General features: G+C 28.1%; 7 protein-coding genes across 8 annotated transcripts; 4 read left to right on the forward strand and 3 right to left on the reverse strand.

Annotated features, from left to right (window-relative positions):
• Positions 1 to 14: 14 nt before the first annotated feature.
• Positions 15 to 2,292, forward strand: LOC130672442 (TM2 domain-containing protein CG11103). The gene is made up of 3 exons (XM_057477039.1): positions 15 to 296; positions 574 to 661; positions 1,912 to 2,292. Exons 1-3 carry the CDS (start codon positions 151 to 153, stop codon positions 2,239 to 2,241), a joined length of 564 nt encoding a protein of 187 aa, XP_057333022.1. The 5' UTR covers positions 15 to 150; the 3' UTR covers positions 2,242 to 2,292.
• On the reverse strand, positions 2,282 to 5,429 carry LOC130672440 (translation initiation factor eIF-2B subunit beta). Its single transcript, XM_057477036.1, has 5 exons — positions 5,172 to 5,429; positions 3,776 to 4,141; positions 3,547 to 3,703; positions 2,473 to 2,867; positions 2,282 to 2,413 (listed from the first exon to the last, which is right to left on the reverse strand). The coding sequence occupies exons 1-5, from the start codon at positions 5,234 to 5,236 to the stop codon at positions 2,338 to 2,340; spliced, it is 1,059 nt and encodes a 352-aa protein (XP_057333019.1). The 5' UTR covers positions 5,237 to 5,429; the 3' UTR covers positions 2,282 to 2,337.
• LOC130672443 (protein PBDC1) lies at positions 5,425 to 11,079 on the forward strand. The gene is made up of 4 exons (XM_057477040.1): positions 5,425 to 5,608; positions 5,762 to 5,827; positions 7,364 to 7,423; positions 10,656 to 11,079. Exons 1-4 carry the CDS (start codon positions 5,588 to 5,590, stop codon positions 11,013 to 11,015), a joined length of 507 nt encoding a protein of 168 aa, XP_057333023.1. The 5' UTR covers positions 5,425 to 5,587; the 3' UTR covers positions 11,016 to 11,079.
• LOC130672441 (transmembrane protein 68) lies at positions 7,615 to 9,503 on the reverse strand. The gene has a single exon (XM_057477038.1). The coding sequence runs from the start codon at positions 9,000 to 9,002 to the stop codon at positions 8,073 to 8,075; it is 930 nt and encodes a 309-aa protein (XP_057333021.1). The 5' UTR covers positions 9,003 to 9,503; the 3' UTR covers positions 7,615 to 8,072.
• LOC130672439 (probable ATP-dependent RNA helicase DDX56) lies at positions 11,033 to 13,569 on the reverse strand. The gene is made up of 2 exons (XM_057477035.1): positions 13,332 to 13,569; positions 11,033 to 12,695 (listed from the first exon to the last, which is right to left on the reverse strand). The coding sequence occupies exons 1-2, from the start codon at positions 13,428 to 13,430 to the stop codon at positions 11,121 to 11,123; spliced, it is 1,674 nt and encodes a 557-aa protein (XP_057333018.1). The 5' UTR covers positions 13,431 to 13,569; the 3' UTR covers positions 11,033 to 11,120.
• A 2,633-nt stretch (positions 13,570 to 16,202) lies between these two features.
• LOC130670832 (tubulin alpha-1 chain) lies at positions 16,203 to 19,697 on the forward strand. Its single transcript, XM_057474391.1, has 3 exons — positions 16,203 to 16,360; positions 16,681 to 16,903; positions 18,328 to 19,697. Exons 1-3 carry the CDS (start codon positions 16,358 to 16,360, stop codon positions 19,452 to 19,454), a joined length of 1,353 nt encoding a protein of 450 aa, XP_057330374.1. The 5' UTR covers positions 16,203 to 16,357; the 3' UTR covers positions 19,455 to 19,697.
• Positions 19,698 to 21,132: 1,435 nt separating this feature from the next.
• On the forward strand, positions 21,133 to 24,559 carry LOC130671086 (protein spaetzle-like). Of its 2 annotated transcripts, none has more exons than XM_057474782.1 (6): positions 21,133 to 21,351; positions 21,501 to 21,618; positions 21,747 to 21,955; positions 22,227 to 22,286; positions 22,391 to 22,494; positions 24,151 to 24,559. In XM_057474782.1, exons 1-6 carry the CDS (start codon positions 21,289 to 21,291, stop codon positions 24,332 to 24,334), a joined length of 738 nt encoding a protein of 245 aa, XP_057330765.1. In that variant the 5' UTR covers positions 21,133 to 21,288; the 3' UTR covers positions 24,335 to 24,559. The 2 variants fall into 2 exon arrangements, with proteins under 2 accessions (XP_057330765.1, XP_057330764.1); XM_057474781.1 differs by having other exon boundaries at positions 21,744 to 21,955; positions 24,151 to 24,555.
• Positions 24,560 to 26,141: the final 1,582 nt, after the last annotated feature.

The following is a 26,141-nucleotide window of genomic DNA, read 5'->3' on the forward strand; positions in this document are numbered from 1 at the left end:
AGTTATAAGGTTGTGATAAATAAATAAATAAATAAATATAATCTGTTGAGAATAAAGGAACCCTTAATTTAAATGTGGTAGTATAAACCCCCACATCAATTTCAATCTTTTGACAAAAGGAAATAATAAATAAATAAAATGTTATAAACAATGAAGTTTATTATAAATAATTCAATTATTAATTTATTGTCATTATTATTATTTGTAATAAATATAAGGACTGTAAAAGCAACGAACAAAAGTTATGACCAGTTAGAATATTATCCAAAAGGTCCATTGGTTAAATGTCATTTTCTGTAAGTAATTTTATTTATTTATTTATCAAATTATTGATAATATGACACTCAGCTGACGTCTGATAATTTTTGGATTTTTTTAAAAACAAAAAATTGCAAAAAAAAAATAATTGAAAAATATGCACCTGTAGAATTTTTTAATTTTCTACATGTGCATATTTTTATTTTATTTTATTTTTGTAATTAATTTGGTAGAGAAAAAATCCAAAATTTTTAATTGTTCTTTAACTCCAGGATCATATTGATGGTTAATGAATTGATTTGATTGTAATTACAGACCTATAGAATTTATTGAATGCGAGGAACCATTTGATCACAAAGGGAACAAAACAGCTAAAATAGAAGCTGGATTTGGTTGTGTCAAAGTACGTTGGTCATTTAATTAAAACTAGTTATCTAATTAGTACTTATCACCAATTAATTTATTTGATTTTTTATAAAAATATTATTTTAAGAATTGATATTTTCTTGAGTAGCAGAGAGACAACTTTAAGATGTTTTTTAAAAGGACAAGACTAATTTTTTTTTGTCTCATAGCCAAGTTTTTTTTATATAAATGAGACATAGAGTTGGTTCTAGAAGTCATAGGAAATTTTTGTTCTTTTTTCCGTCTTAAAAAATTCTTTAGATGATTTATTTATAATTTACTTGGTGTCAAGTCTTTTAAGGAGATATTTTTTCGGTGACATAAATGTCTGATTGTTTTGTCAACATTTTGGTATCTGGATTTCTTCATAAATTAGTAAATCTGTCATATCATTAATTTTTATGATACTCAAGTTAGCCGACGTCTAATAACTTTTGGTTTTTTTAAAAAGCGATCGATTATTAAAAAAATTTTTTTTTGAAAAATTGCACCTACAGCCTTCTTAATTTTCTACAGGTGCATATTTTGACTTGTTGTTTTTTTTGTAATTGGTTTGTTAGAAAAAAAATCTGAAAGTTATTAATTGTCTACTAACTTCAGAATGATACTGAAGTTAGCAGACGTCTGAAAGTTTTTGAATTTTTTTAAGAACGATTAACTATAAAAAAAAAAATATTTTGAAAAATTGCACCTATAGTTTATTAAATTTTCTACATGTATATATTTTTAGTTTTTTTTTTTTTTTGGTAATTTATTTGTTGAAAAAAAACATCCGAAAATTTGTAACTGTCTGCTAACTTCAGGATCGTAACTTCAGAATCACTTAATTTTTGAAACAACAAAAGTTTTTTTTTTTATTTAAAATAAAATTCGACTTCTGATACTACAAAAATAAAACTACTTTTTTTTTCAACATCGGGAAAAATTTGAACACTGTATTTGGTGTTTAAAAAATACCCCGCTTCCGGTGTTATTTTAACATCGTATTCAATGTTAAGCTTCACACCATATTCAATGATAAACTTTACACCAATAACTTTAACACCAGGATAATATGGACTTACACCTTTTTTTTTAGTCTGTCGCAAAGCCAAGTCTGCTACTTGAGTAAAAATAATTTGATCACTTGCTAAAAGTTAATTTTGTACCAAAACTTATTAAATAAATTTATAAATTATCCAAAATACTTAACTGCGACTCGCTAATAATTAATTATCAATAATTAATAAATAAATTCATTTATTCTAGTTTGGAGGAACACGTTACGAAGACGTCGAAAAAACAAATGTCTCATGTACAGTATTACCGGACATCGAATGTTACGGGCCAAGAAAATTTCTGCGCGATGGAGTGCCATGTGTTAAATATTCCGGCCACTACTTCACTTTGACTCTACTCTACAGCATCCTTTTAGGATTCTTAGGCATGGACCGTTTCTGTCTCGGACAGACTGGCACCGCGGTAGGAAAACTCCTGACCCTCGGCGGTCTAGGAGTCTGGTGGGTAATCGACATAATTTTACTCGTCACCAACTCACTGCTACCCGAAGACGGCAGCAACTGGAACCCCTACGTCTAAATAAAATTTAAATTTAAAAGAAAAAAATTGTACATAAATAAATTTTCTAAGTCAATAAAAATTTATTTAATTTTTTATAAATAATAACAGTTTTATTTAATTTAATTCATAATCATCCGGGTGATAGAGTTCCGTTAACAGACGGTAGACATACGATGGTGCATTTCCGCCCCTAAAAATAATTATTTCATTAATTAATTACTAAATTATTAGTGTATTTATATAACTTACGTATTTGTTATAAATAAATTAACAAGTTCTGGAGGTACATAATCGTAAACAGGATTGTGCGCTTGAATTATTTCCATCAATGGGGCATTATTGCCATCAATAACACCCTGGATCGGAGCGATGTGTTTATTAAAACCGTCTTGCTCGTACGAACATAAATAACGAGGTGATAATTTGTACAGAGGCAGCAATACCATTACTGGTACTGAGTAATGTTTCGCTGCTTGCGCTACTGTACGTGATCCCGTGATAGCTTTTAATCCACCATTAGCCATCACGGTGTTGGTGCCGATAATAACTTTATTGACACGTGACATCATTGCAAATATTGAAACGTCTGATATTAATGTCGTCTTTATTTTATGTTTCGCTAAGGTTGCCGCCATTTCATGTCCCTTTAATTATAAAATTAATTAATTTGTTTATTTAGGGGCCGATTATAAAATACGTTCGCACTTATAGGGGGGGTAAATTTTGAAAATTTTTCTCTCGGGTTTTTAAAATTAAAATTGGAAAATTAGAAATATAAAAATTTTCATGATACTGAAGTTAACCGACGTCTAATAATTTTTGGTTTTTATAAAAGCTATGAAATATAAAAAAAAAATTTTTTGAAAAATTGCATTTATAATTTATGAAATTTTCTACATGTGCATATTTTTGGTTTATTTTTTTTTTTATTTTAAATGATTGAAAACAAAAATCTAAAATTGACGATTGTCTGCTAACTTCAGGATCAGAAATTGGCGGACAATTTACAATTTTTGAATTTTTTTTTCTACTAATTAATTACGAAAAAAATAAAACTAAAAAAATACACGTGTAGAAAATTAAAAAATCTATAAGTGCAATTATTTGAAATATTTTTTTTTTTATAATTTGTCGTTTTTTAAAAATTCAAAAATTAGTAGACGTCAGCCAAATTCAGTATCATAAATTTTTATACTATTGGGGAGTCACAAAAAATGTGACGAAGGGTAAGGGGGAGGGGGAAGCTCAAAAAAGGAAAATTTTGCGTGACGTAATTAAGAACGGCCTCTGAGAATTAATTTCTAATGATAAAAAAATAATTACTCCTAAAAATGGTGCGCCTTCAGCAATAATAACTTCAAACGCACGTGTTTCCGCGGCTTTTTTAAAAAATTCTTCAACTATTTTAGATTTACCCAGTGTCATTATTATTTCATTTGAATGAATATGTTCTGACGCTTGTTGTGTTATATTTTCTGAGCTACAAATAAATGATCAGTTAATAAATTAATTAATTAGTAAATATAAGAAATATGTAAATTAAAATAAATACCAGGTCTCTAGTTCGACCTCAAACTCATTAATGTGTTCAATCAAGGCAGACTTCAGCGAAGGAACCGGAGTATTGAAATCAATATCGCGGTCGCCGGATGTCAAAATTTTATGGAGCGACTCCTGGCCATCAGATTCCTCGGGTTTGTTTTTTATCTCGGACGTGTATTCCTCGCGGATTATTTGGAGTATCCTTCGGACCATGTTGCCGATAGACGCTTCCAGTGGTACTGCATTGATAATATATTTGCCGTTAAATACTATAAGGTCCATAAGTTCTTTAGCTGTCCTCCATTCTTTGTTGCTTATTATTTCCTTAAGTGTTTTTATTGTTTCCACAACGATATTGTATGTACCCGTAAGTTTCCTAAGTTGTTTTAAAAGATGATTAGTAATTAAAAATTATTAAATCCAGTATTTAAAAATTGATAATCCTGGTTAGCAGACAACAAATTTCGGATATTTGTTTCAGAAATAAATTTAAAAAAAAAGTAAAAATATGCGCATGTAGAAAATTTAAAAAACTATAGGTGCAATTTTTAACTCGACATTAATTATTAATTTAATTTAAATATTACTTGTATATAAGAAATTTTAATTGATTATGATAATAAAGTTAACCGAAGTCTTATAATTTTTTAATTTCTTTCAAAATGATAAATTAAAAAAAAAAATATTTGGAAAAATTGTACTCAGTTTTTGTAATTTTCTACATGTGCATATTTTTAGTTTTTTTTCGGGTAAATGGTTGGTTGAAAAAAAAAATTAGAAACTTTTCAATTGTCTGCTAACTTACGATACTGAAATTAGCCGACGTCTAACAATTTTCAAATTTTTTTTTTAACGATTTAACATAAAAAAAAAAAAAACTAAAATTATGCACATGTAGAAAATTAAAAAAACTGTAAGTGTAATTTTTTTAAATATTATTTTTTTAATTTATCGTTTTTAAAAATAATCAAAAATTATTAGACGTCGGGTAATTTCAGTATCATGCTAACTTCAGGGTCATAATTAATTGATTAATTAATAATTTAATTTAAAAAAAAAAACATGAGTGTAAATGTAGCAGACAGACAATTTTCGAATTACATATAAAAAAATTAAACAATTAAATTGATATGATAAAAAAAATGCATGTACTGATTTTAGAATTTTCTACAAGCCCATTTTTTAATTTTTTTGTTTAAAAAATTTCATTTTATTATTTAAAAATTTAAATAATTGTCTGATGTCCGCCAACTTTACTCTCATAAAACAAACATATTGTTTAAAAATATAACCTGAGTTTTTAAATATTTTTTTGTAATTTAAATTAATATTAATATCAATAATAAATAAATGTATGAAATATATATCAAATTAATTATAAAATAATAAAAAATATGATGACATACTCATATTTAATATTTTTAATTAATAATAAAGCACTTTCGTGAATATTATCTTTGTCTTCCACCATTTTTAATTTTTTTATCTATTAAATATAAATATTTATAATTTATCACTTTATTAAAAATATCACGTATAAATATATCAAAATCCCAGTCAATTATTAATATATATTTTTTTCAATCAAATTTATTTTTTAGTTAAAAATAAATTTCATCATTCGTTGGCGTTTGTCAGCTGCTGCCATCTTTTTTCTTAAAATTTTTAGGTTATACTTCATATATTTTCTTACAAACTTGTTTTTAAATATAATATATATATATAAATATATAATATCAGTACAATAAACTACTCCACGTGCTTTCAATAATTATTATTTACTTTGTTTGTTTGTTTAAAAAATATTTAAACAATTTAAATAATGGCGCGAATTGGTAACGTGGTAAGAATTCTTTTTTTATTAGAAAAACAAATTATTTATAGTGATATTTTAGAAATAATAATAATTCTATGCAATTATTATGACTATGCACATGTAATTAATGTAATAATTATTTGTAATTAATTAGTAATTAATAATAAATTATTTTTCTAGTCAGCAGATCAATTGATTGCGGGATCAAGTGTTTTATCAAGACCAGCAGAAGAATTCGAAAATGATGTAATTATAATTAATATATATTAATGATATTTAAGTAATTATTATATTTATTATATATATTTTAAAATGTATGAGTGTGAATGTAGCAGACATCAGACAAATTTAAAATTAATAATAAATAGAGTAAATAATTAATAAAATAAAATTTTGTAAAAATGTGCATTTAAAAAATTTAAAAATTAATAAGTGTGTTTTTTATAAGTATTTTTTTTTTAATTATTTACTCTCCTTATGAATAATTTTAAATTTGTCTGATGTCTGCTACATTCACTCGTTAAAATTTTTGAATTTTTTTGAATCTCTAAAATGGAATTTTCACGGAGAAAATTGGAGAAAAAAAATCAACGAATTATTATGCTGTTGACCAAACTTCAAACAGGAAATTGAGTCTCCAAAAAATTACTACGCTGCACTATAATTATTATTGTGAGCCTCTAGAAATTTTTTATTTTCTACTGTAATTTCAAATTTAGACGAGTAATATTATGAGTGTGAACGAGTGTAAATGTAGCAGACATGAGACAATTGATAAATTTTAAATAAGTAAATAAATAAATTAAAATAATAAAATTTAAAAAAACGCATGTACTGAATTCTGAATTTTCTAAACATGTATTTTTTTATTTTTATTCTATAAAAATTTTAATCTATTATTTCAAAGTTTTAAAAAATGTCAGATGTCTGCTAACTTTACTGTCATTGAGTGTGAATGTGCCAGACATCGAATAAGTTTAACACTATCAATAAATAGAGTAAATAATTGAAAAAATAATGTTTGAAAAAAATGCACTTCTTAATTTTGAAATTTTTTAAATGCGCATTTTTTTCAAATATTATTTTTTAAATTATTTACTCTATTTATGAATAATTTTAAATTTGTCTGACGTCTGCTGCATTCATACTCATATAATATTCCCTACAATTTCTCAATAAGTTTTAAATGTATGATTTTTTTGTAGAGTAGCATAATATTTTTTTGGCGACTCTTCCTGTTTAAAGTTTTATCGACAACATAAAAGAAAATTCGTAATTACAGTTATTATTAAGTGATTGAAATGTATTTTTAAAAAAATTTATGAAACGAAAGTTGGTCGACATCTGGTAATTTTTTGATTTTTTTTTAAACAATAAATCATTAAAAAAAAATATTTGAGAAAATTGCACCTATAGTTTTTTAAATTTCCTACATGTGCATTTTTTTAGTTTTTTTTTTTTGAAATTCTCTGGTAAAACAAAAAATTCGAAAATTTCCGATTGTCCGTTAACTTCTGGATCATAAAGATTTTATATTTTTGAATTCGACAACTAGAAAATCCGTCCATTTGATAATTCAAAATTATTATGACGTATTTAGGAAATTAAATGACTCAAAATCTCCCTCAATTAATGAACACGGGTGATTTTGAACTTTTCAAAAGAATTTGATCAGAAAGATTTAAATTTTATGAAAGATTTAAAAATTTTTCTTTAATTTTCTAAAATCACTCTTCTTAATCAGGGAATTAATGACTTAATTATTTAATTAATTAATTATAGGCAACTGTTGAGGCGATGTGGGCAATGAAAGCATTTGAACATGCGGAAATATATTTCAATGTAAGTACATAAAATTATTTATTAAAAAACAAAACAATTACATAAATTTACGTAATTAATATTTTATAAAAAATTTTATATAACTAAAATTAATATTAACAATTATTACTAGTAATTAAATATTATTTTTACATTGGTTTTACATTTTATACACTATTTTTAATTACATATTTATTTGTAATTACATACAAATAATTAGAGAGCCTGAGCGAAGATAAATTTAGTGGAGTAAAATTATTATTGATTTTAAAATAAATGGAATATCCAAAATTTTAAACCAGTCTCCGAACAAATAAAACTTTTGAATTACAATTTCAAAAATTTATTTCTTATTCTTCGAAATTCAAAAATCGCATTTTAAAAATTAAAATTATTTACTAAAGTCCATTAAACTTTTTTTGAATTTTTACTTTCCCGCTTTTTAAATTCAAATTTCGCGATAATTTTTATCAACTTCTTTAAAAATATAAAATAAAAATATAAAAAACTAGACAAAATATTAATACTCCACCTGAATAAAATCTACATCATAAATAAAAATATCACTTAACTTTTAAAATTTAAATAAATACAATTTCCTAGCCGTTTTAAAAAATTCCCTCTCCCAATTAACTACCGAATAATAAAAATATAAGCATAAAAAAATATATTAATTCTGTTTATGTCTCGTCGGGCTGTAAACGCGCTCGAGCAACGCGCGAGTAATACTCCCAGGAATTACCTGGTGCTGTCTAATTAAATCTTCCAGTGCCTCCGCGACTTTGAGCTTCAGTTTATCAGCAGTCAGACCTTCTTCATACTCGATGGGTTTCCCAATATAAGTGACGAGTTTTACCGGAAACCCGCCGTAAATTGGAGCAAAAGGGAACCTAGTGAGCGCGTAGATCCTCAGCCAAAGTCTCCTGCCCCAGCTCACAGTCCGGAAGGCCTCCCGCAGATTCCGCGTGAACATCGGAATTATTTTGACTTTAGACTCGAGTCCGACTTTTGCGAATCCCATGCGGTTCTTCCACATCAATTTGTAATACGAGTCTCCAAACTGGGCTTCGAAGACACCTCCTGGTGCGATCGCCAGCATGTTCCCCTCAAGAAGAACTTGGGAGCAGGTCTGCACTGTTCCCGGTATCAGTTTCATCACATCGCAGATAATTGCGAACCCCGGTACTTTAAATAAAAAATTATCAGCGACTGTGTGGATTATTTTTGACCTCAGCAGGACCATCTTTGCTATCAGATAGTAGAGGTCAATCGGTACCGCTCCGTGGTAGTAAACAAATAAAACTGGTTCATCTTTTGGTACATTTTCCATACCGACAACTTCATACCCGTAGTAAATGTACCCATGGACGTCCCATATTGCCGCGACTACACTTCGCGCAGCAGTTTTCCAGTCTCTTCCGTAGGCTTCCTGGAGCCTTCCTCGGTGGAGTTTGTAAATGTAAAAAATAGCCGCGGTCATGTACAAAAGTATTAGTATAAAAATTGGCAACAAAAATGTTATCAGCAGGGGCATCAACATCCACGAGAGCCACAGAGTGAAGTCCACGTCGATAAAATTAACTAGAATATTTTTAATCATTTTTATGTATATATATATATTTTTATCTTATCTATTTATGTTTATTATTTTTACTTATTTATAAAAAGGATATTAATTTTTTTTGATATTGCTGTGCTATGTACAGTTTTTGTGTGACTAGTTCTGTTTTGAGGTTAAGTAAATTGACGTTTCACTTTCTACGGGTTCATCAGTCCACGATTACTTGTAATAATTAATTTTGTGGTTTCAATTTACTTTTTTTATCACAGGTTATTTTTTATGGGGATTTCTATGGCGCAAGTTATTTATTAGAGATAAATTGCGCGCGCAGGTTTAATTTTAAGGCTGATGCTCCTTTTTGGAGGACGAAATTTTTTTTTTAAGCTCTGGGAAATTGGTTTAGAAATTTTTGGTGTCAGATGAAAGTCAAGATTTTTTTTTATATTTATTTTGAATATTTAAAAAAATGACAGAAGAGAATGACAATTTTATATGCAGTAATTATGTAACACTTGTACTCTGGTTAGAAAATTCGACTCGAAATTTCTAGGATTAAATTCGAGTTCAATAAAAATTGAATTAGAAAAGTTTGTGGCAAAATGGTCTGCGCAGGAAATTTTAAAATAATGCGGATTTCCCGGCATTTTTTAAAATTAATTTAAAAAATAAAGAGCAGTAAAATAATCTCTGGAGTTGGTAAAAAAATATTTAAAACTACGAAATTTGAATTTGGTTGTACAGAAACTTTTTAAAAAAATTTTTAATTCAAATAAAAATCCCTAGTGATTTTCACCTGACAACTTTCTAGTGACCATTCTAAAATTCAACTCGAAATTTCTAAGATCAAATTCAAGTTCAGTAAAAATTAAATTTAAAAAATTTGTGGCAAAAATAGTCTGCGCAGGAAATTTAAAAATAATTCAAATTTCCCGGCATATTTTAAAATTAATTTAAAAAGTAAAGAGCAATAAAATAATTTCTGGAGTTGGTAAAAAAATATTTAAAACTACGAAATTTGAATTTGGATGTACAGAAACTTTTTAAAAAAAATTTCTAATTCAAATAAAAATCCCTAGCAGTTTTTACCTGATAACTTTCTAGTGATCATTCAAAAATTCTATTTAAAATTTCTAAGATCAAATTCAAGTTCAGTAAAAAATTGAATTAAAAAAATTATGGCAAAAACTGTCTGCGCAGGAAATTTTAAAATAATGTGGATTTCCCGGCATTTTTTAAAATTAATTTAAAAAATAAAATCTCTGGAGTTGGTAAAAAAATGTTTACAACTACAAAATTTGAATTTGGTTGTACAGAAACTTTTTAAAAAAATTTTTAATTCAAATAAAGAGCACTAGTGATTATTACCTGACAACTTTCTAGTGACCATTAAAAAATTCGATTCAAAATTTCTAAGATCAAATTCAAGTTCAGTAAAAATTAAATTTAAAAAATTTGTGGCAAAAATAGCCTGCGCAGGAAATTTAAAAATAATGCAAATTTCCCGGCATATTTTAAAACTAATTTAAAAAGTAAAGAGCAATAAAATAATTTCTGGAGTTGGTAAAAAAATATTTAAAACTACGAAGTTTGAATTTGAATGTACAGAAACTTTTTAATTCAAATAAAAATCACTAACCGTTTTTACTTCACAACTTTACCAGTGACCATTAAACCAATCAATTATTTTTTCAGATACTATGCTCAGTAGACCCAAAACATCTCAAACTAACCCCCCACGATGACCAGATCTACAAAGCCTTCCGTGAGGCCTTTCCAACTTTGTCTGTCGACAAAATAAACGAGGACGAGATGAAATCTCCTGAAGGAAAAAACAAATGGCGGCAATTCTGCGAGCAATTCAAAGACACAATCGAGGATTACAGCATGGGAACTCTCCTCCGTGCCGATTGCACTGACGAGTACAGCGAGAAAAACAGTATCCTGGTAACGCGTATCCAGTTTTACGCCATCGAGCTCGCGCGTAACCGCGAAGGCTTCAACGACTCGATTCGCCAGAAGTTTAAGCCCAAAAAACTGACCAAGAACTCATAAAAAGAACATGATTAAATTTAAATTGAAATTGAAATTTTATTTTTACAAGACAATTAAATAAAAATAATGATTAATTACAAAATAACTTAACCGTTAATTAAAAAATTATTTTTTTTTAGGAATACTTAAACTAATCAGAGGGTTAGAAGCCCTGGCTTGATATTTCGACTTAGCAGGCGTAGCAGAGTCGCTCATAACATTTCTATCAAACTTCCTCTTCCTCTTGCCGGCGCCTATCAGCCTCTTCAGCGACTTGGGCACGATGTATTCCGGTACATCTTTCAAGTGTGCTTGCAACTTGACTGTATGTAAGGCTTTGTCCTGCCTCAAGGTCTGCAAATCTCTTGGGTTATCCTCAAAGTAACTCTTCAATTTATCGCAAGTCAAAACCTCCTGTTTTATTTCTTTAAGCCTCGCTTCCCTTACTGCGATTCTCGTTACCGCTTTCCAGGCATCTTTAGCCCGGTACCTGAAACCTTCGACCTCCTCCAGCTTGAACTGGTAAGTCTTGAACAGATTATCGCGGCCATAAGTTTCCTTAAGCTGATTCTCAACCTCCTCAAGCATCTCCCGCTCTCGTATCGCCACGAAACTCAACGCCGTTCCTTGATTTTTACCCCGCGCAGTTCGCCCCGCGCGATGGACGTACGAATTAATGTCCTGGGGGAAATCAAAGTTTATTACATTCGCGACAAATTGAAAATCTATTCCACGGGCTACTCCAGACTCTTTGTCTTTACGCCTTTTACTCTTCTGCTGTTTATTATTTTTAATTACGTGAGGTTCCTCGAGAGCTTTCTCATCAGATGCGATTATGATGTCGTAGGTACCAGCATTGAACTGCATCACTGCACGACAGCGAGAGGATGCTGGTAATTCAGAGTTCAAAACACATGTGGGAATACCGAACTGTTCGAGAAATAATTTAAGTTTGTAGCAGCGGTCAACGGTGTTGACAAATATGATACTTTTGCCGCGAATCAAACGTAGTTTTAAAAGTGCGTACAGAATGGCGGCTTTGTCATTTTCCTCGGCGGCGAGAGTGTAGTGGGCCAACTGTGAAGGTGGTGCTAGTGGAGGTTCTTCGAGTTTTAAAATTGCCGGGTTATGCAGAACTAATTTTTTAAGTGACGTAACTTCTTCGGAGAGCGTCGCTGATGCTAGAGCTGCTTGGTAGACAGTAGGCAAGTACTTGAGAATCGTCTTGATCTCTTCTTCGTAGCCGAAAGAAAATATTAGATCGGCTTCGTCGATTATCACGGTGTCAAGTGTGTCCTTGAGCTTGAGATTGCCGGCTTTAAGATGCTGGCACACTCGCCCCGGAGTCCCGATCACGATGTCCGGGTGCTCGGCCAGAAGAGGCTTTTGGGTCGAGAGCTCCTGTTGAGGAGAGACGTCAATGCAACGAATTTCCCGGGAACATTTTATGGTAAGCGCGACCAGAACCTGGTGAATTTGCTTGCAGAGTTCCTTAGAGGGCGCGAGGATCAGCCCTTTGGTTTGCTGATGAGTTTGATTGGGTTTGCTCATCAGGATTTTTTGGACAAGAGGAATTGTAAAGGCTGCAGTTTTTCCGGAGCCAGTTCGCGCGCGGATTAAGACGTCTTTGCCTTCGAGGAGGAGAGGGATCGTTGTTTCCTGAATTGTTGTAGGTTCTAACCAACCTAATTTTGCAATTGCCTAAAAGAATTAATTTTTTGTTAGTTAACTTATTATTATTGTGATGCAATAAAATTATTAAATAAAATTAAGAATACTAGTCACAGACAAAATGATACTGAAATTAGCTGACGCCTAATAATTTTTGAATTTTTGTAAAAGCGATAAATTTAAAGAAAAAAAATATTTTAAAAAATTGCACCTGTAGTTTTTTAAATTTTCTACAAGTGCATATTTTTAGTTTTTTTTTTTTTTTTAATTAAATTGTTGAAAAAACAAATTAGAAAATTGTTAATTGTCATGAGTGTGAATGTAGCAGACAATTGTTAACATTTAAAATTTTAAAATAAATGAATAAAATGTAAGTAGAATAAAAATGAAAAAATGCGTATCTAGATAAATAAGAATTTATGTAAATTTCATTATTTTTATTTATTTATTTAAAATTTTTAAACTGTCTCATGTCTGCTATATTCACGTAGTGACTGCAGGTTGCTCGTTTTTTAAATAATTTATCATTTTAAAATGAATCCAAAAACTATTAGACGTCAGCTAACTTCAGTATCACTATTTTTAATTAAATAATTAATTAAAATAATAATTAATAAATAATTTAATAAAAACATCAATGACATTAATTAATACAATAAATTATACCTTCAATATTCTATCATCCAGACCGAATTCATGGAAACTTTTTATTTTATCTTCACTCGTTTCTTCTTTATTTACTTCATTATCGTTGTCTGAATCCATTTTTATATTTCGAAAATTATTAACTATTTTTTTATTTATTGTTACAAAAATTAATTGTGTTAAATAATTCCTATTACATATAAACACGTGGTAATATTATTTTTACCATAACCTCTTTTTAAACTACGAAGAGACAAGAGGGAAGTAGATGTCGATTTAAATCGGAAACTCACGAAAACTTACGAAGTTTAAAAAAAAGAGGGAATTTAATTTTATCTGCCTTTTATTTAGTGAGTGTTATAAATTGCCGACAGATGTCATTTATTTACGTATATATTTTTTTTAACTTCTTTTGGTAATAAAAAAACAAGACAAATAATAATAATATATTATGAATCATACATTTCAAAATCGATGAAATAAACATAATAAATACGAATCACTTATATCTTGAATTAAAAAGTACATAAAAATATAAATTACTCATAGCAATTAATTAAAAATATTAATTATTAACAAAATTAACAGAAAAAATTTTAATCTAGAGTTTAATTAAATTTTTTTAAAAATTATTCGATTAAATTAAAAACTGGTTGCAATTTTCAACCCTTTCATTTTTTAAATTCGTGTTAAAAAAATTTTTATGTCATCACTAAAAAAAAAAATCTTGTACCTGAAGGATCAATAGTAAAGTATTCGAGTTTTTATACTAAAAACAAAAAAAAAATTTACTGGAAATTACTCACGAAATCTGCGAGCAAAAAATATAAAAGAAAAGTTATTTGTCAAATAATTTCCACTATCAGTAAAAAAATCAATAATACCTACAGTTCTTTTATTGATTACTCGTAAATTAATTTTGTTAATTAAAATAAACCAAAAACTTTATAATTATTTTCAGATCAATAAAAATGACAGTAGTCAGCAGACAACTGAATATTTATTTTTTAAATTAAAAAACAATACAATAATCCTGGAGTTGGCAGACAACAATTTTTGAATTGTTTTTGAACGATTGGATTGCAAAAAAAAAAAAATTAAAAATATGCACATGTAGAAAATTTAAAAAACTACAAGTGCAATTTTTTCAAATCTTTTTTTTTTTATAATTCATCGTTTGAAAGAAAATTCAAAAGTCATTTTACGTCAGCTGACTTAAGTATAGAAATTAATTACTAATTAAAAAAAATATTTTTAAAATCCATAGAAAAAAATTTTAAGATCTTCGTGTACTCCAATTTTGTTCCCTCAACATATATAAACATATATTATATATAATTAATTTATAAAAACAAGTAAATTAGTGTCTCCTCCCAATTTCATTATCACCCTCGTTAATTACTTTAATTATATTTCATTAATATAAACCAGCAATAAAAAATTATAATAAATAATTACATATCTAATTACTCCAACAACTTCTACTTTTATCCATACATACATTTTTTATCTTGTCCTCTATTTACATAAAAAAAAATAATAAATAAAAAAGTCAATTAATCTAAATTTAAATTATGATCCTGAAGCCAGCAGACAATTAAAAATTTTCGGATTTTATTTTGCACAATTAAATTTGAAAAAAAAAATAAACCGGAAAAATGCACATGTAGAAAATTAAAGAGATTGTAAGTGCAATTTTTTCAAATATTTTTTTTTTCAAATTTAACATTTTTAAAAGAATCCAACAATTATTAGACGACTTATTTCAGTATCATATTTAAATTACCCCGAAATTTTGAATTTACCGCAACTTTAAAAATAAAAAAATAAAACATGAACATAAAAAATATTGATTTGTCCAGCCCTACAAATGTCAATGGCACATCCTCAGTCCTCACCCATTCAATTACATCAGAGTCTCGTATCCTCGTACTAAAAAATACATCCACCTTCATATCATACTCATTACCATCATACATTCATATATATATATATATATACATATATATGACACCTATAATATATCGTCTATCGCACATAGTAACCAGTAAACCAGCGACCAGCACCAGACATACCCATCAGTACCAGTAACGAACCAGCTGTTTAACATCTCAACTGATGCCGAATTTTTTTTATCAAAACACCTGTCAAAATAAATATAAAAAAAATTGTTTACGATAATTAGAGTAATAAAAAACAATGACAATAAACAAACAAACAAATAAATTATTTTAGAAAAATAACTCAATGCACTTCTGTTTAATTTATTTAAAAATTTTACTATAAATAACTTTTCAATGTAAACATACATATATATATTTATTACTATTATCATTTTTGTATATTTGTTATGACACATCGCAATCGATTTTGTCAACTAAATTTCATTGCCATCTAAAGCTTAAATAAAATATTTACAAAACTAAGTATAAGTAATAAAATTAAAATATATAAGTATATAAATAAGGATTAAATACTAAGTGAGTCATCGGTAATGAGATATAAAAATTACAATATATATAATATATAAGGACCTTTTTTGGCTTTGGGAAATGGATTTTAGAATGTCTGGAGAAAACACTGTCCCAAATAGGAAATGATTTTTTAAAAAAACTACCAGTTATTAATGGGAATAATAATGGCGGCAATAATTTAAAATTCAAAATTTAAATAATTTAAATAAAAGAGTATTTGGATTTTTTAAAAAAATAGTAATGGAATAATTTTATTTAAGGTACGATCAATTATAGAATGGAACTATTTTACCCCAGCGTAGTAATATTTAATTGAGCGGTTACGAGGTACTGCGGTTGAAAATAAACCAATGGGAGAGAGAGTGCTGGGCGCGGTTGGCCAATCAGAGCCAAGAATTTTGTACAACTACCGAGGCTATATAAATACGCGCTTTGCAACGCCGCGGCGTAGTCTTACGACTGAACTCAACGCGTACAGACCGACGTCAGTTGACAGTTGAGCAGCACAAGCTTAAAAGCCACAAGCTAGATATCGTATTCATATTTTTTTCTACGATCAACTAATATATTAAAATGGTAAGTCATTTATTTATAATTACTTTAGTTCATTATCTCACTGATGACGTTTACGATAAGCGGAGTAGTTGCTGGTATCTCATTATTTTTAATAGATTATTTAAATAAATAGTGATTGTGAATTCACGGATATTTTTTTTTACGGACAAAGGATGATCGCGTCGTTGGACGCCATTTTGTAACGCGCGCCGGTTGAGTCACGTTATTGATTTTAGTTTTAGTTGCGGTTATTATTTTAATTTATTCATTCATTTATTTCGCGGGAGATTGAGAATATTTTTGAATTATTTTTTTAATTTATTGTAATTTTTTTTGTGCAGCGTGAGTGTATTTCAATCCACGTTGGACAAGCCGGAGTCCAGATCGGTAATGCCTGCTGGGAATTGTACTGTCTTGAGCATGGAATCCAACCGGATGGACAAATGCCGTCTGACAAGACTATTGGAGGAGGTGATGACAGTTTCAATACATTCTTCAGTGAAACCGGTGCTGGTAAACACGTACCTAGAGCTGTTTTCATTGATTTGGAGCCTACTGTTGTTGGTATGTATCGTCATATTTTTTTTACTACTAAAAATATCCGACTTTTAATTAGAAACTACGAAGAATTTTATGTTAATTATAAATTTATACTAGATTTTTCTAGTCGGTGATTTATCGGTTTTAAATTTCGCGGGTTGATGAATTTTTGAGGGGTCAATTATTTTTAAATTTAATTGTTGGGATATTTCGGGGTATGGTTTTTTTTTCTAACGCTTGATACTAAGAAAAGTGTAACGGAAATTTTTTAAGAGGGGGGAGAAGGTACAGAGCAATGCCATGGCCATGAGTAAAGATGGCGGTTATTTTTGGTACTAGATTTTTCTATGGGATGCAGTACGTTGAGTTCTAACGGTTTTTTTTTTTTTTGGTAGAAATTTTATGATAATGAATTTAACTGACTTCAAATTGATTTTTGATTTTTTTAAAAAAAATATTTTAAAAAATTGCACTTATAGTTTTTTTAATTTTCTAAATGTGCATTTTTTTCTATTATTGATTTTTTTAAAAAGAAATTGTTGATTGTCTGTCAATTTTTGGATCATTATTTGACGGTACTGAAATTAGCCGGTTAATAATTTTTGGATTCTTTTAAAAACGATAAATTTGAAAAAAAAAAATGCACATATAGTTTTTTAAATTTTCTACATGTGCATATTTTTAGTTTTTTTTTCCTACCAACTATTGAAATAAAAATGGGAAATTGTTAATTGTCTGCTAACTTCCGGATTAAAATTTATTATTCTAAAATTATTTATGATTTATTTAAAATGGTGTAAACTCGGTCATAAAATATTAATTAGTGATAAGACGATAATAATGACAATCAAAGTAATTAGTGATAGATATATATTGTTTTTGAGGTCATGTTGCAATAAAATGGACTGATAATTTTCATTAGTAATTTGGTGATAAATAAAAATTTTAGTGATTTTTTTTTTTTTAAATCATTACTCATAAAATTTTAATTAGTAAATTGCAGTAATTTCTTTTTCTTAGTAAAATTATAGAATAAAGTTTGATTATTGTGGTGGTGAAAAAATTAAAATATTTATGTAATTGGGAAAGTGATCGATAAAATTTCTAATGATTTTTTTTATCAATAATTATTATTCATTGTAATAATTTCATATCTGATTATATATGAGATCAATAATAAACTAGATCATTTTTTTTACTATCACACAAAAATTTAATTTTATCAATTATCAAATTTTTTGAGGCCGTAGTGATTAACTAAATTTTTAAATCAATTGATAATAAAATATATCAATTTTATCAAATAAAATTTTTATAATCAATTGAGTTTAAAAAAAATCTATTAGTTTTTTAGGAAATTCATTTTTAAAAATATTTTTTGTTTATAAAGCATCAAAAATAAAAAAACTAAAAATAAAACCCATTATTAATAATAAAAAAATTTTCAGATGAGGTTCGAAGCGGAACATACCGTCAATTGTTCCACCCAGAACAGCTGATCACCGGTAAAGAGGACGCAGCCAACAACTACGCCCGAGGTCACTACACAATCGGCAAAGAAATCGTAGATCTAGTCCTCGACCGAATTCGCAAACTAGCTGACCAATGTACCGGACTCCAAGGTTTCTTAATATTCCACTCGTTCGGTGGCGGTACCGGATCTGGATTCACGTCTCTCCTCATGGAGCGTTTGTCAGTCGACTACGGAAAAAAATCAAAACTCGAGTTCGCCATTTACCCCGCGCCCCAAGTATCAACAGCCGTCGTCGAGCCTTACAACTCAATCCTCACCACCCACACAACTCTCGAACACTCGGACTGCGCCTTCATGGTCGACAACGAAGCCATCTACGATATCTGCCGCCGTAATTTGGACATTGAAAGACCAACATACACGAACCTCAACAGATTAATTGGACAAATCGTATCATCAATCACAGCATCATTGCGTTTCGACGGTGCCCTCAACGTTGACTTGACTGAGTTCCAGACAAATTTGGTACCTTACCCACGTATCCACTTCCCTCTGGTAACTTACGCCCCCGTTATCTCTGCAGAGAAGGCCTACCACGAGCAGCTCTCTGTTGCTGAAATCACAAACGCATGTTTTGAGCCCGCAAACCAGATGGTAAAATGCGACCCACGTCACGGCAAATACATGGCCTGCTGTATGTTGTACCGTGGGGACGTTGTACCAAAGGACGTAAACGCCGCAATTGCCACCATCAAGACAAAACGTACAATCCAGTTTGTCGATTGGTGTCCAACTGGATTCAAAGTCGGTATCAACTACCAGCCACCGACTGTTGTACCTGGTGGCGATTTAGCTAAAGTACAACGTGCTGTCTGCATGTTGTCGAACACGACCGCCATCGCAGAAGCATGGGCGCGTCTTGACCACAAATTTGATCTCATGTACGCGAAACGTGCCTTCGTACACTGGTACGTCGGTGAAGGTATGGAAGAAGGTGAGTTCTCAGAGGCGCGTGAGGACTTGGCTGCTCTCGAAAAAGACTACGAAGAAGTCGGCATGGACTCTGCTGAAGGTGAAGGCGAAGGTGCTGAGGAATACTAGACGATTCTTATGGAAATAAATTGATTATTCTTCAGCCTAATATATTTAAGACCATCGAGACTTTGTTTATATTTAATATCCTTTTTCATCTGTCGTATTATTATTATTATTTTTCCATTTTATATTGTTGTAATTACGCTGTGAAACATTCCTTTGCTTTATCAAACAACTGATATATAACGGCATTATAAAAAATATCTTTTTTTTAAATCCTCGATGGAAATACATGACATTTATCATTAATTTGTCTCGATACTTTTTCTCCTCGTCCTTTTCTTCATTAAGGAAATTTAAAATAATTTTATACGTCTTACGTTTTAAGTTTTAATTTTAATTAAGGAGTTCGTTGAAATTATTAATAAATTTGAAAATAAATTCTACTTGAGCAATTTGTATTTATTTGAATATTTTTAATTTAAATTCATGTTAATTAACTGATTGATTGTAATTAATGTTTGTTTCCATTAATTGGGTGATACAATTAATTAGTTCTGGTATTTTTATTATTTAAAAAAATTGACTAGACTTTGGGAAATCGGGAAATTTATTTAAAATTTCTTCAAAGAATTATTAATTTATTTTTCTGTAATATTTAAATATTTAATTAATGGCGCGGGATTTCTGAATTTGAAAATAATTACAAAAAAGAAATTATTAATTAAATAGATTTATATCAAATCTAATTATTCCATTAAAATCAGAGGATACGTCCATTACTTTTTTATCACAATTTTTATTAATTATCCAAGAAAAATATTTAATTAGTAGCGCGAAATTTTTGAATTTAAAAATAATTACAAATAAAAATTCATTAATAATTAAATGGATTTATATCAAATCTAATTATTCTAATAAAATCGGAAAATACTTCCATTACTTTTTGATCACAATTTTTATTAATCATCTAAGAAAAATATTTAATTATTAGTGCGGGATTTTTGAATTTGAAAATAATTAAAAACAATAAAATTCGTTAACAATTAAATGGATTTATTGTAAATCTAATTATCATTCCATTAAAATCAGAGGATACTTCCATTACTTTTTTACAACAATTTTTATTAATAGTCAAATAAAAATATTTAATTATTAGCGCGGGTTTTTTAAATTTAAAAATAATTACAAAAAAAAATTCGTTATTAATTTAATGGATTTATTTTAGATCTAATTATTATTCTAATAAAATCAGAGGATACTTCCATTACTTTTGTTATCAAAATTTCTATTAATTATCTAAGAAAAATATTTAATTATTAGCGCGGGATTTTTGAATTTTTGAATAATTAAAAAATTAGAGAAATACAAATTTGTACTCCACAATTCGAAAAATAAATTCGTAGTTAATTTTACGGTCTTCTGTGTACTTTTAAACATATTTATTTGAATATACTACTATTATTATTGTAATTACAAACAATACAATTCTAAGAATTATCTTCCAAGTTTTGGGGTCAGTGTGACTAAAAGGTAAAGGGACTTAATTTCTGTCCTCGTCTGTAGTTTGAAATACGAATGTACTCATAAAGACAAAATACGTCTTTTCTTCATAAACTCAGGTAAGTCTAAACTATAATTAGCCAGTAAATACAATACACAGGCGCTAGAGTTTAAATAACATAAATATAAATATAAATTTATGAATAAGATATTTTAAGGAGAGGGATGTTGGGATGAAATTTATTGTCCGATAATTAGTTGTTACTCAGTTATGAGTCGGTTCAGTCGTGTACGGACGCTAGTTTTCAAAAAAATTCTTTATATTATTTTAAATAAATACATATTTATATAAAACGCAGCTTGGTGACTAAATATTTAAATAATTTTTTTCTGGCTCATGTTAATTTTTGTGTCAAAAATGTTGCGACGAATGTTATTATTTATTTTAGTTTTGCTTCAGGTAATTTATGTACAATCTCAAAATATATATAGATATATTTGAGTGATGAGTCGTTTATTTTTAAAAAATGGACTCGGTTTTTAAAATTTTAAGTGCGCGCCAAAAAAAAATGTTAATTGTAATTTAATAATTTTTGGTTTTTTTTGTAGATAATTAAAGTAATTAATGGCCTTCCAAGTAAATTACGAACTACTGAACGTAATTTCAGTAATGAAAAAAATTTTAAAAATCACACTGAAATTTCAAAGCAAAAAAATTATAAAACCAGTAAGTTAATAAAAATAATTAATTATTATTTTTTAAAATTTTAGTTTAAATTATTGGGCGGATTTTTAAAAATTGTGGTGGCAAAAAAAGAGAGAAATAAATATTTTAATTTTTTTTTTTTAAAGAAGCAGATGAGACGGAACAAATATCATTTCTTGACGACTTGTATGAAATATTTAGTTACGATCCAAAAGATTTTAAAAATAAAACTGAACTACTTCCGCCAAAATGCGATGGAAGAAAATTTTGTGAACAAGTTCCTTACTATCCTAATGATATTATTAAGAAAGAACTGCAATTAAAAAGTGATTTGAAATTATTAGAAACTAAAGACGAAGTAAGTTTTGATTTTTTTTTTATTACATGACTTTTATTGCTAATAATTTAAAATAAAGTCAGCGTCTATATAAATAATCAAATATTTTTTAAATTTTTAATTTAAATAAAATTGCTTGTAAAAATTTTGAAAATTTTTCACAGTAAACTTCTCATTTTCTTTTTTTACTGAAAGTTTTTATTAAAAATTACAAGAGACAATTTTTATTTAAAAAAATTATATAGTGCTTATTTTATCCCGTGTTTTTAAAAGAAAATTCTTTTTATTACAGCCTTTGACATTAAAAACTAGATTTAATGAAATTGAAAGCGATAGTCTCTGCAATTCGGTGGTAATTATTATTATTATTTTTTTTTTTCTTAATAAATATATACATACTTATAAATAATGACAATTAAAAAGTTCATAATATAAATGAATAATTGATTTATTTAGAGAAAAGATGTTTTTCCAAGAGTTGCAGTAAATAAAGACGGGGAATGGAAATATATTATAAATAATGATGACTTTGTTCAGCGAGTCAGTGTCGAAATCTGCGAGTAAGTTTTTCTATTATTAAAAATTTCATTGATTAATTTAAGCCATTCTCTGGTGTCCCCCAATTAAAAAAAATCTTAACTTTAAAAATTATGGGAACTTTTTCAGATATTCAAAATTTTTATTATATTTTTATTTTTAATAATTAAATTTGATAATTAAATCATAAGAGAAACCAGAAAAAAAGAGCAATAAAATAAATTAATATTGCATACTTTTGATTATTAGATGTTAAAAATGTATAAGTTAAAATATTTAATAAGAAATTTTATGATTTGAATAAATTCAAAAAAACTCTGGTTACAAAAAATAAGGGATATTAAAAAAATTTCAAATTTTTTAGTAATTTTCAACAGTTTGTAACTCGAAGGAAAATGGTCGTACAATAAAAACAAAAAGTCAAACTGTAGCTTCAAGTGTCTAGTTTTCTGATCTGGGTCTTTAAATTTTTTTTTTATGCACGGTTCCGGAGCAATAAAAAATCAATGATAATTATCGAAAAAAATTTATTGAAGCTCGAAGACCGTTTTTAAGAAGAGCAAAAATTTAGTAAATTTCTTTTTCGATAGTTTTCTTAGAATTACTCCGGAACCGCACATAATAAAAAAATTTAAAGACCAGATCAGAAAACTAAACACTTGAAGCTTCAATTTGCCTTTTTTGTTTTTGTCGTATGACCATTTTCTTTCGAGTTACAACCTGTAGAAAATCACTTGAAAATTTGAAATTTTTTTGGCATTCCTTAATTTTTATAACTAGTGTATAATTTAAAATTTTTTCAATTTTGAACTGTTACAATTTAATTCCCGGATACTTTTCGAAATTCCCTGATATTTCCCGGTTGCAATAAATTCCCTGATAATTCCCGATATTTCCGGTTCGTGGGCACCCTGTTTATGATCCTGAAGTTAGCAGACACTTTTGATTTTTTTTTCATCAAATCAATTACAAAAAACCAAAATCTAAAAATATGCACATGTAGAAAATTTAAAAAGCTGCAAGAGCATTTTTTTGAAATATATTTTTTTTTATAATTTATTGTTAAAAAAATTAAAATAATTATTAGACGTCGGCTAAATTCAGTATCATTTTTTTTTACTCAAAATTCGCTCATTTAAAATCCTCAATATATTACCCGACGTTTAATAATTTTTGAATTTTTTTCAAAACGATAAAGTATAAAAAAATTATTTTATAAAAATACACCTGCTGTTTTTTTTATGTTCTACATATGTATATTTTTAGGTTTTTTTTTTTTGTTATTGATTTGTTAAAAAAATCCGAAGATTTGTAACAGTCTTCTATCTTCAGGATCATTCGCAAGTTTATAAGTTCTACGTCGAACTTGTTTGCAATCTTTTTTACGAGTAACTTATACTTGAGCTGTCGTAATTGTATCAAAATTTTATATACGTAAATAAATTTTTACTCAAATTTCGCGCATATAAAATTCTAGATGAAATTTTTCTTTTACTATCAAAATTACAAAAGTTCCATAAAAGTTCCACTCAAAATTCTAATCTGTCTCAAGTTTTGAAGTTCCGCATTATTATTATTATTATTATTATTATTATTATTATTATTATTATTATTATTATTATTATTATTATTATTATTATTATTATTATTATTTACTTATTTATTTATTTTAACAACAGAGACGAAAGTACATCGTGCAAATTTATTGATGGTTTTGCTGACGGCTATGAATCGACATGTAAACAAAAATATATATATAAAAAATTAGCAGCAATATCTCAAGACGGAATAGCTAGTCCAGATTGGTTTGAAATGCCAGTAAGTTGTTGTTGCCACGTTCAATATTTCGGCGGTGGATATTAAAATTTCGCGGGTAAAAAAATTTCAACCGCAAATTTGAAATAATTTAATGATTTATATACTTAATTAATTAAATAATGATATTTAATGATAGGTAAACTAATTTTGTGACGAGTTGTGTAAAAGAATATTGTGATATATATAATATATATAATTATATTATATTATATAAACAAAAAATATTTATAATAATAAATTGTTAAAGTTTTATGTCAATACATACAAGTAAAATTTAACTTATGTAAATAATGTTCAATTTGATTTAGTATAATTTTAAAATAAAATTAATACAATACAATAAACATAAAATAGTATTAATTATATATATAATCTTATAAGTTATTTATATTTTTCAAAATTATAATCGACTATTCGTCATAAGTCAGGTCTACGGGAATGTAGAGGAAATTTTTTTTGAAATTTTTCCCTCTCGACTATCGTTCGAATGCTGAATTTAAGATTTTCTATGGATTTTCTTGGTGACGTCCTGATTTTCTGTGGATTTTCTATAAATTTTCTGTGGATTTTCTTGGTAACACGACTTGATCTCTCTGGACAAAATCTCCCCGACGAAATCTCCTTGGCAAAATCTCTCCAGGATAAAATTACTGGAATTATTTTTATCAGTCCGATCCCTGATGGCCATACTATCACTTCAAAAAAATGGTTACATGACTAAATATCACATTTATAATATCACACGACAAAATATCACAGTCATAATATCATCAGCCTGTACATTGAGATAGCATTACGTCAAAATATCACATGATATTATGTCGTGTGATATTCAGTCGTGACATCAAAAAAATTTTGACGTTCAGTGATTTTGATTAACTTCACAGTAAGTTTACTTCACGTTCTTGCAATTGATGATGATGTCAAATTTGGGCTGAGAATTTCCCATGATTTCATATATGTATGTGTAACACATTCTATTTATTTATGATATGCACATAAAATGTGAAAAAAAAAACCTGAATACAATTCCAGTCGTAAGTGTAGAAATCGTTATAATTACATAGACTATTATAAGATCTCGTTTACAGAGATCGTGTTCAACAAATTTTGTCCTGGGGAGATTTTGTCCTGGAGGAATTTTGTCGGGGAGATTTCGTCAGTGGATTTTCTATAGATTTTTTTAGACGTTGATAAGTCCTGGTTTTCTTTAGATTTTCCAGAAATGTTCTATTCTTTCCTGTTATCTGTATCGGGATCTGTGTCATTTATATCCGACCAATTTAAAATAAATGTGCACAGAAACAGTGCGCATCTACATCTGCATACGCTCGAAAAATAGTATATTACACACTAAGGTAGTAAAGTTGGACGTCCCACTCCGCGTGTTTGCCATCCTCGCCTTCGGCTCGTGTAAGCAATCATACCTGGGTTGAAATGTCCTACTTTCCTCCCTTGGTGTGTAATATACTATTTTCGTGCCCCGTAACAGCATGGGAATATGCCTATATTACAGCAACAAGTTTTTGTTTTATATCAATTTTCTATGGGTTTTCTATCGATTTCCTATGACAGCAACAAGTTTTTGTTTTCTGTCAATTTTTTATGGGTTTTCTATCGATTTTCTATGACAGCAACAAGTTTTTGTTTTCTGTCAATTTTTTATGGGTTTTCTATCGATTTTCTATGACAGCAACAAGTTTTTGTTTTATATCAATTTTCTATGAGTTTTCTATCGATTTTCTATGACAGCAACAAGTTTTTGTTTTCTGTCAATTTTCTATGGGTTTTCTATCAATTTTCTATGACAGCAACAAGTTTTTGTTTTCTGTCAATTTTCTATAGGTTTTCT

Source organism: Microplitis mediator, chromosome 7 (genome assembly GCF_029852145.1).
Source record: "Microplitis mediator isolate UGA2020A chromosome 7, iyMicMedi2.1, whole genome shotgun sequence".
Classification (NCBI taxonomy): domain Eukaryota; kingdom Metazoa; phylum Arthropoda; class Insecta; order Hymenoptera; family Braconidae; genus Microplitis; species Microplitis mediator.

Bases quoted from the DNA above. Each gene is read 5' to 3' on its own strand.
- LOC130672442 (XM_057477039.1), top strand. From the start codon at position 151: ATGAAGTTTATTATAAATAATTCAATTATTAATTTATTGTCATTATTA. The intron at 297-573 runs GTAAGTAATTTT...TTGTAATTACAG, and splicing joins TTGGTTAAATGTCATTTTCT to ACCTATAGAATTTATTGAAT. The intron at 662-1,911 runs GTACGTTGGTCA...CATTTATTCTAG, and splicing joins CTGGATTTGGTTGTGTCAAA to TTTGGAGGAACACGTTACGA.
- LOC130672440 (XM_057477036.1), bottom strand. From the start codon at position 5,236: ATGGTGGAAGACAAAGATAATATTCACGAAAGTGCTTTATTATTAATT. The intron at 4,142-5,171 runs GTATGTCATCAT...AAAACAACTTAG, and splicing joins ATTAAAAATATTAAATATGA to GAAACTTACGGGTACATACA. The intron at 2,414-2,472 runs GTAAGTTATATA...AATTATTTTTAG, and splicing joins AATTTATTTATAACAAATAC to GGGCGGAAATGCACCATCGT.
- LOC130672443 (XM_057477040.1), top strand. From the start codon at position 5,588: ATGGCGCGAATTGGTAACGTG. The intron at 5,609-5,761 runs GTAAGAATTCTT...TTATTTTTCTAG, and splicing joins TGGCGCGAATTGGTAACGTG to TCAGCAGATCAATTGATTGC. The intron at 5,828-7,363 runs GTAATTATAATT...AATTAATTATAG, and splicing joins CAGAAGAATTCGAAAATGAT to GCAACTGTTGAGGCGATGTG.
- LOC130672441 (XM_057477038.1), bottom strand. From the start codon at position 9,002: ATGATTAAAAATATTCTAGTTAATTTTATCGACGTGGACTTCACTCTG.
- LOC130672439 (XM_057477035.1), bottom strand. From the start codon at position 13,430: ATGGATTCAGACAACGATAATGAAGTAAATAAAGAAGAAACGAGTGAA. The intron at 12,696-13,331 runs GTATAATTTATT...TAATTCTTTTAG, and splicing joins TGGATGATAGAATATTGAAG to GCAATTGCAAAATTAGGTTG.
- LOC130670832 (XM_057474391.1), top strand. The intron at 16,904-18,327 runs GTATGTATCGTC...AAAAATTTTCAG, and splicing joins TTTGGAGCCTACTGTTGTTG to ATGAGGTTCGAAGCGGAACA.
- LOC130671086 (XM_057474781.1), top strand. From the start codon at position 21,289: ATGTTAATTTTTGTGTCAAAAATGTTGCGACGAATGTTATTATTTATT. The intron at 21,619-21,743 runs GTAAGTTAATAA...TTTTTTTTAAAG, and splicing joins GCAAAAAAATTATAAAACCA to AAGCAGATGAGACGGAACAA. The intron at 22,287-22,390 runs GTAATTATTATT...TGATTTATTTAG, and splicing joins ATAGTCTCTGCAATTCGGTG to AGAAAAGATGTTTTTCCAAG.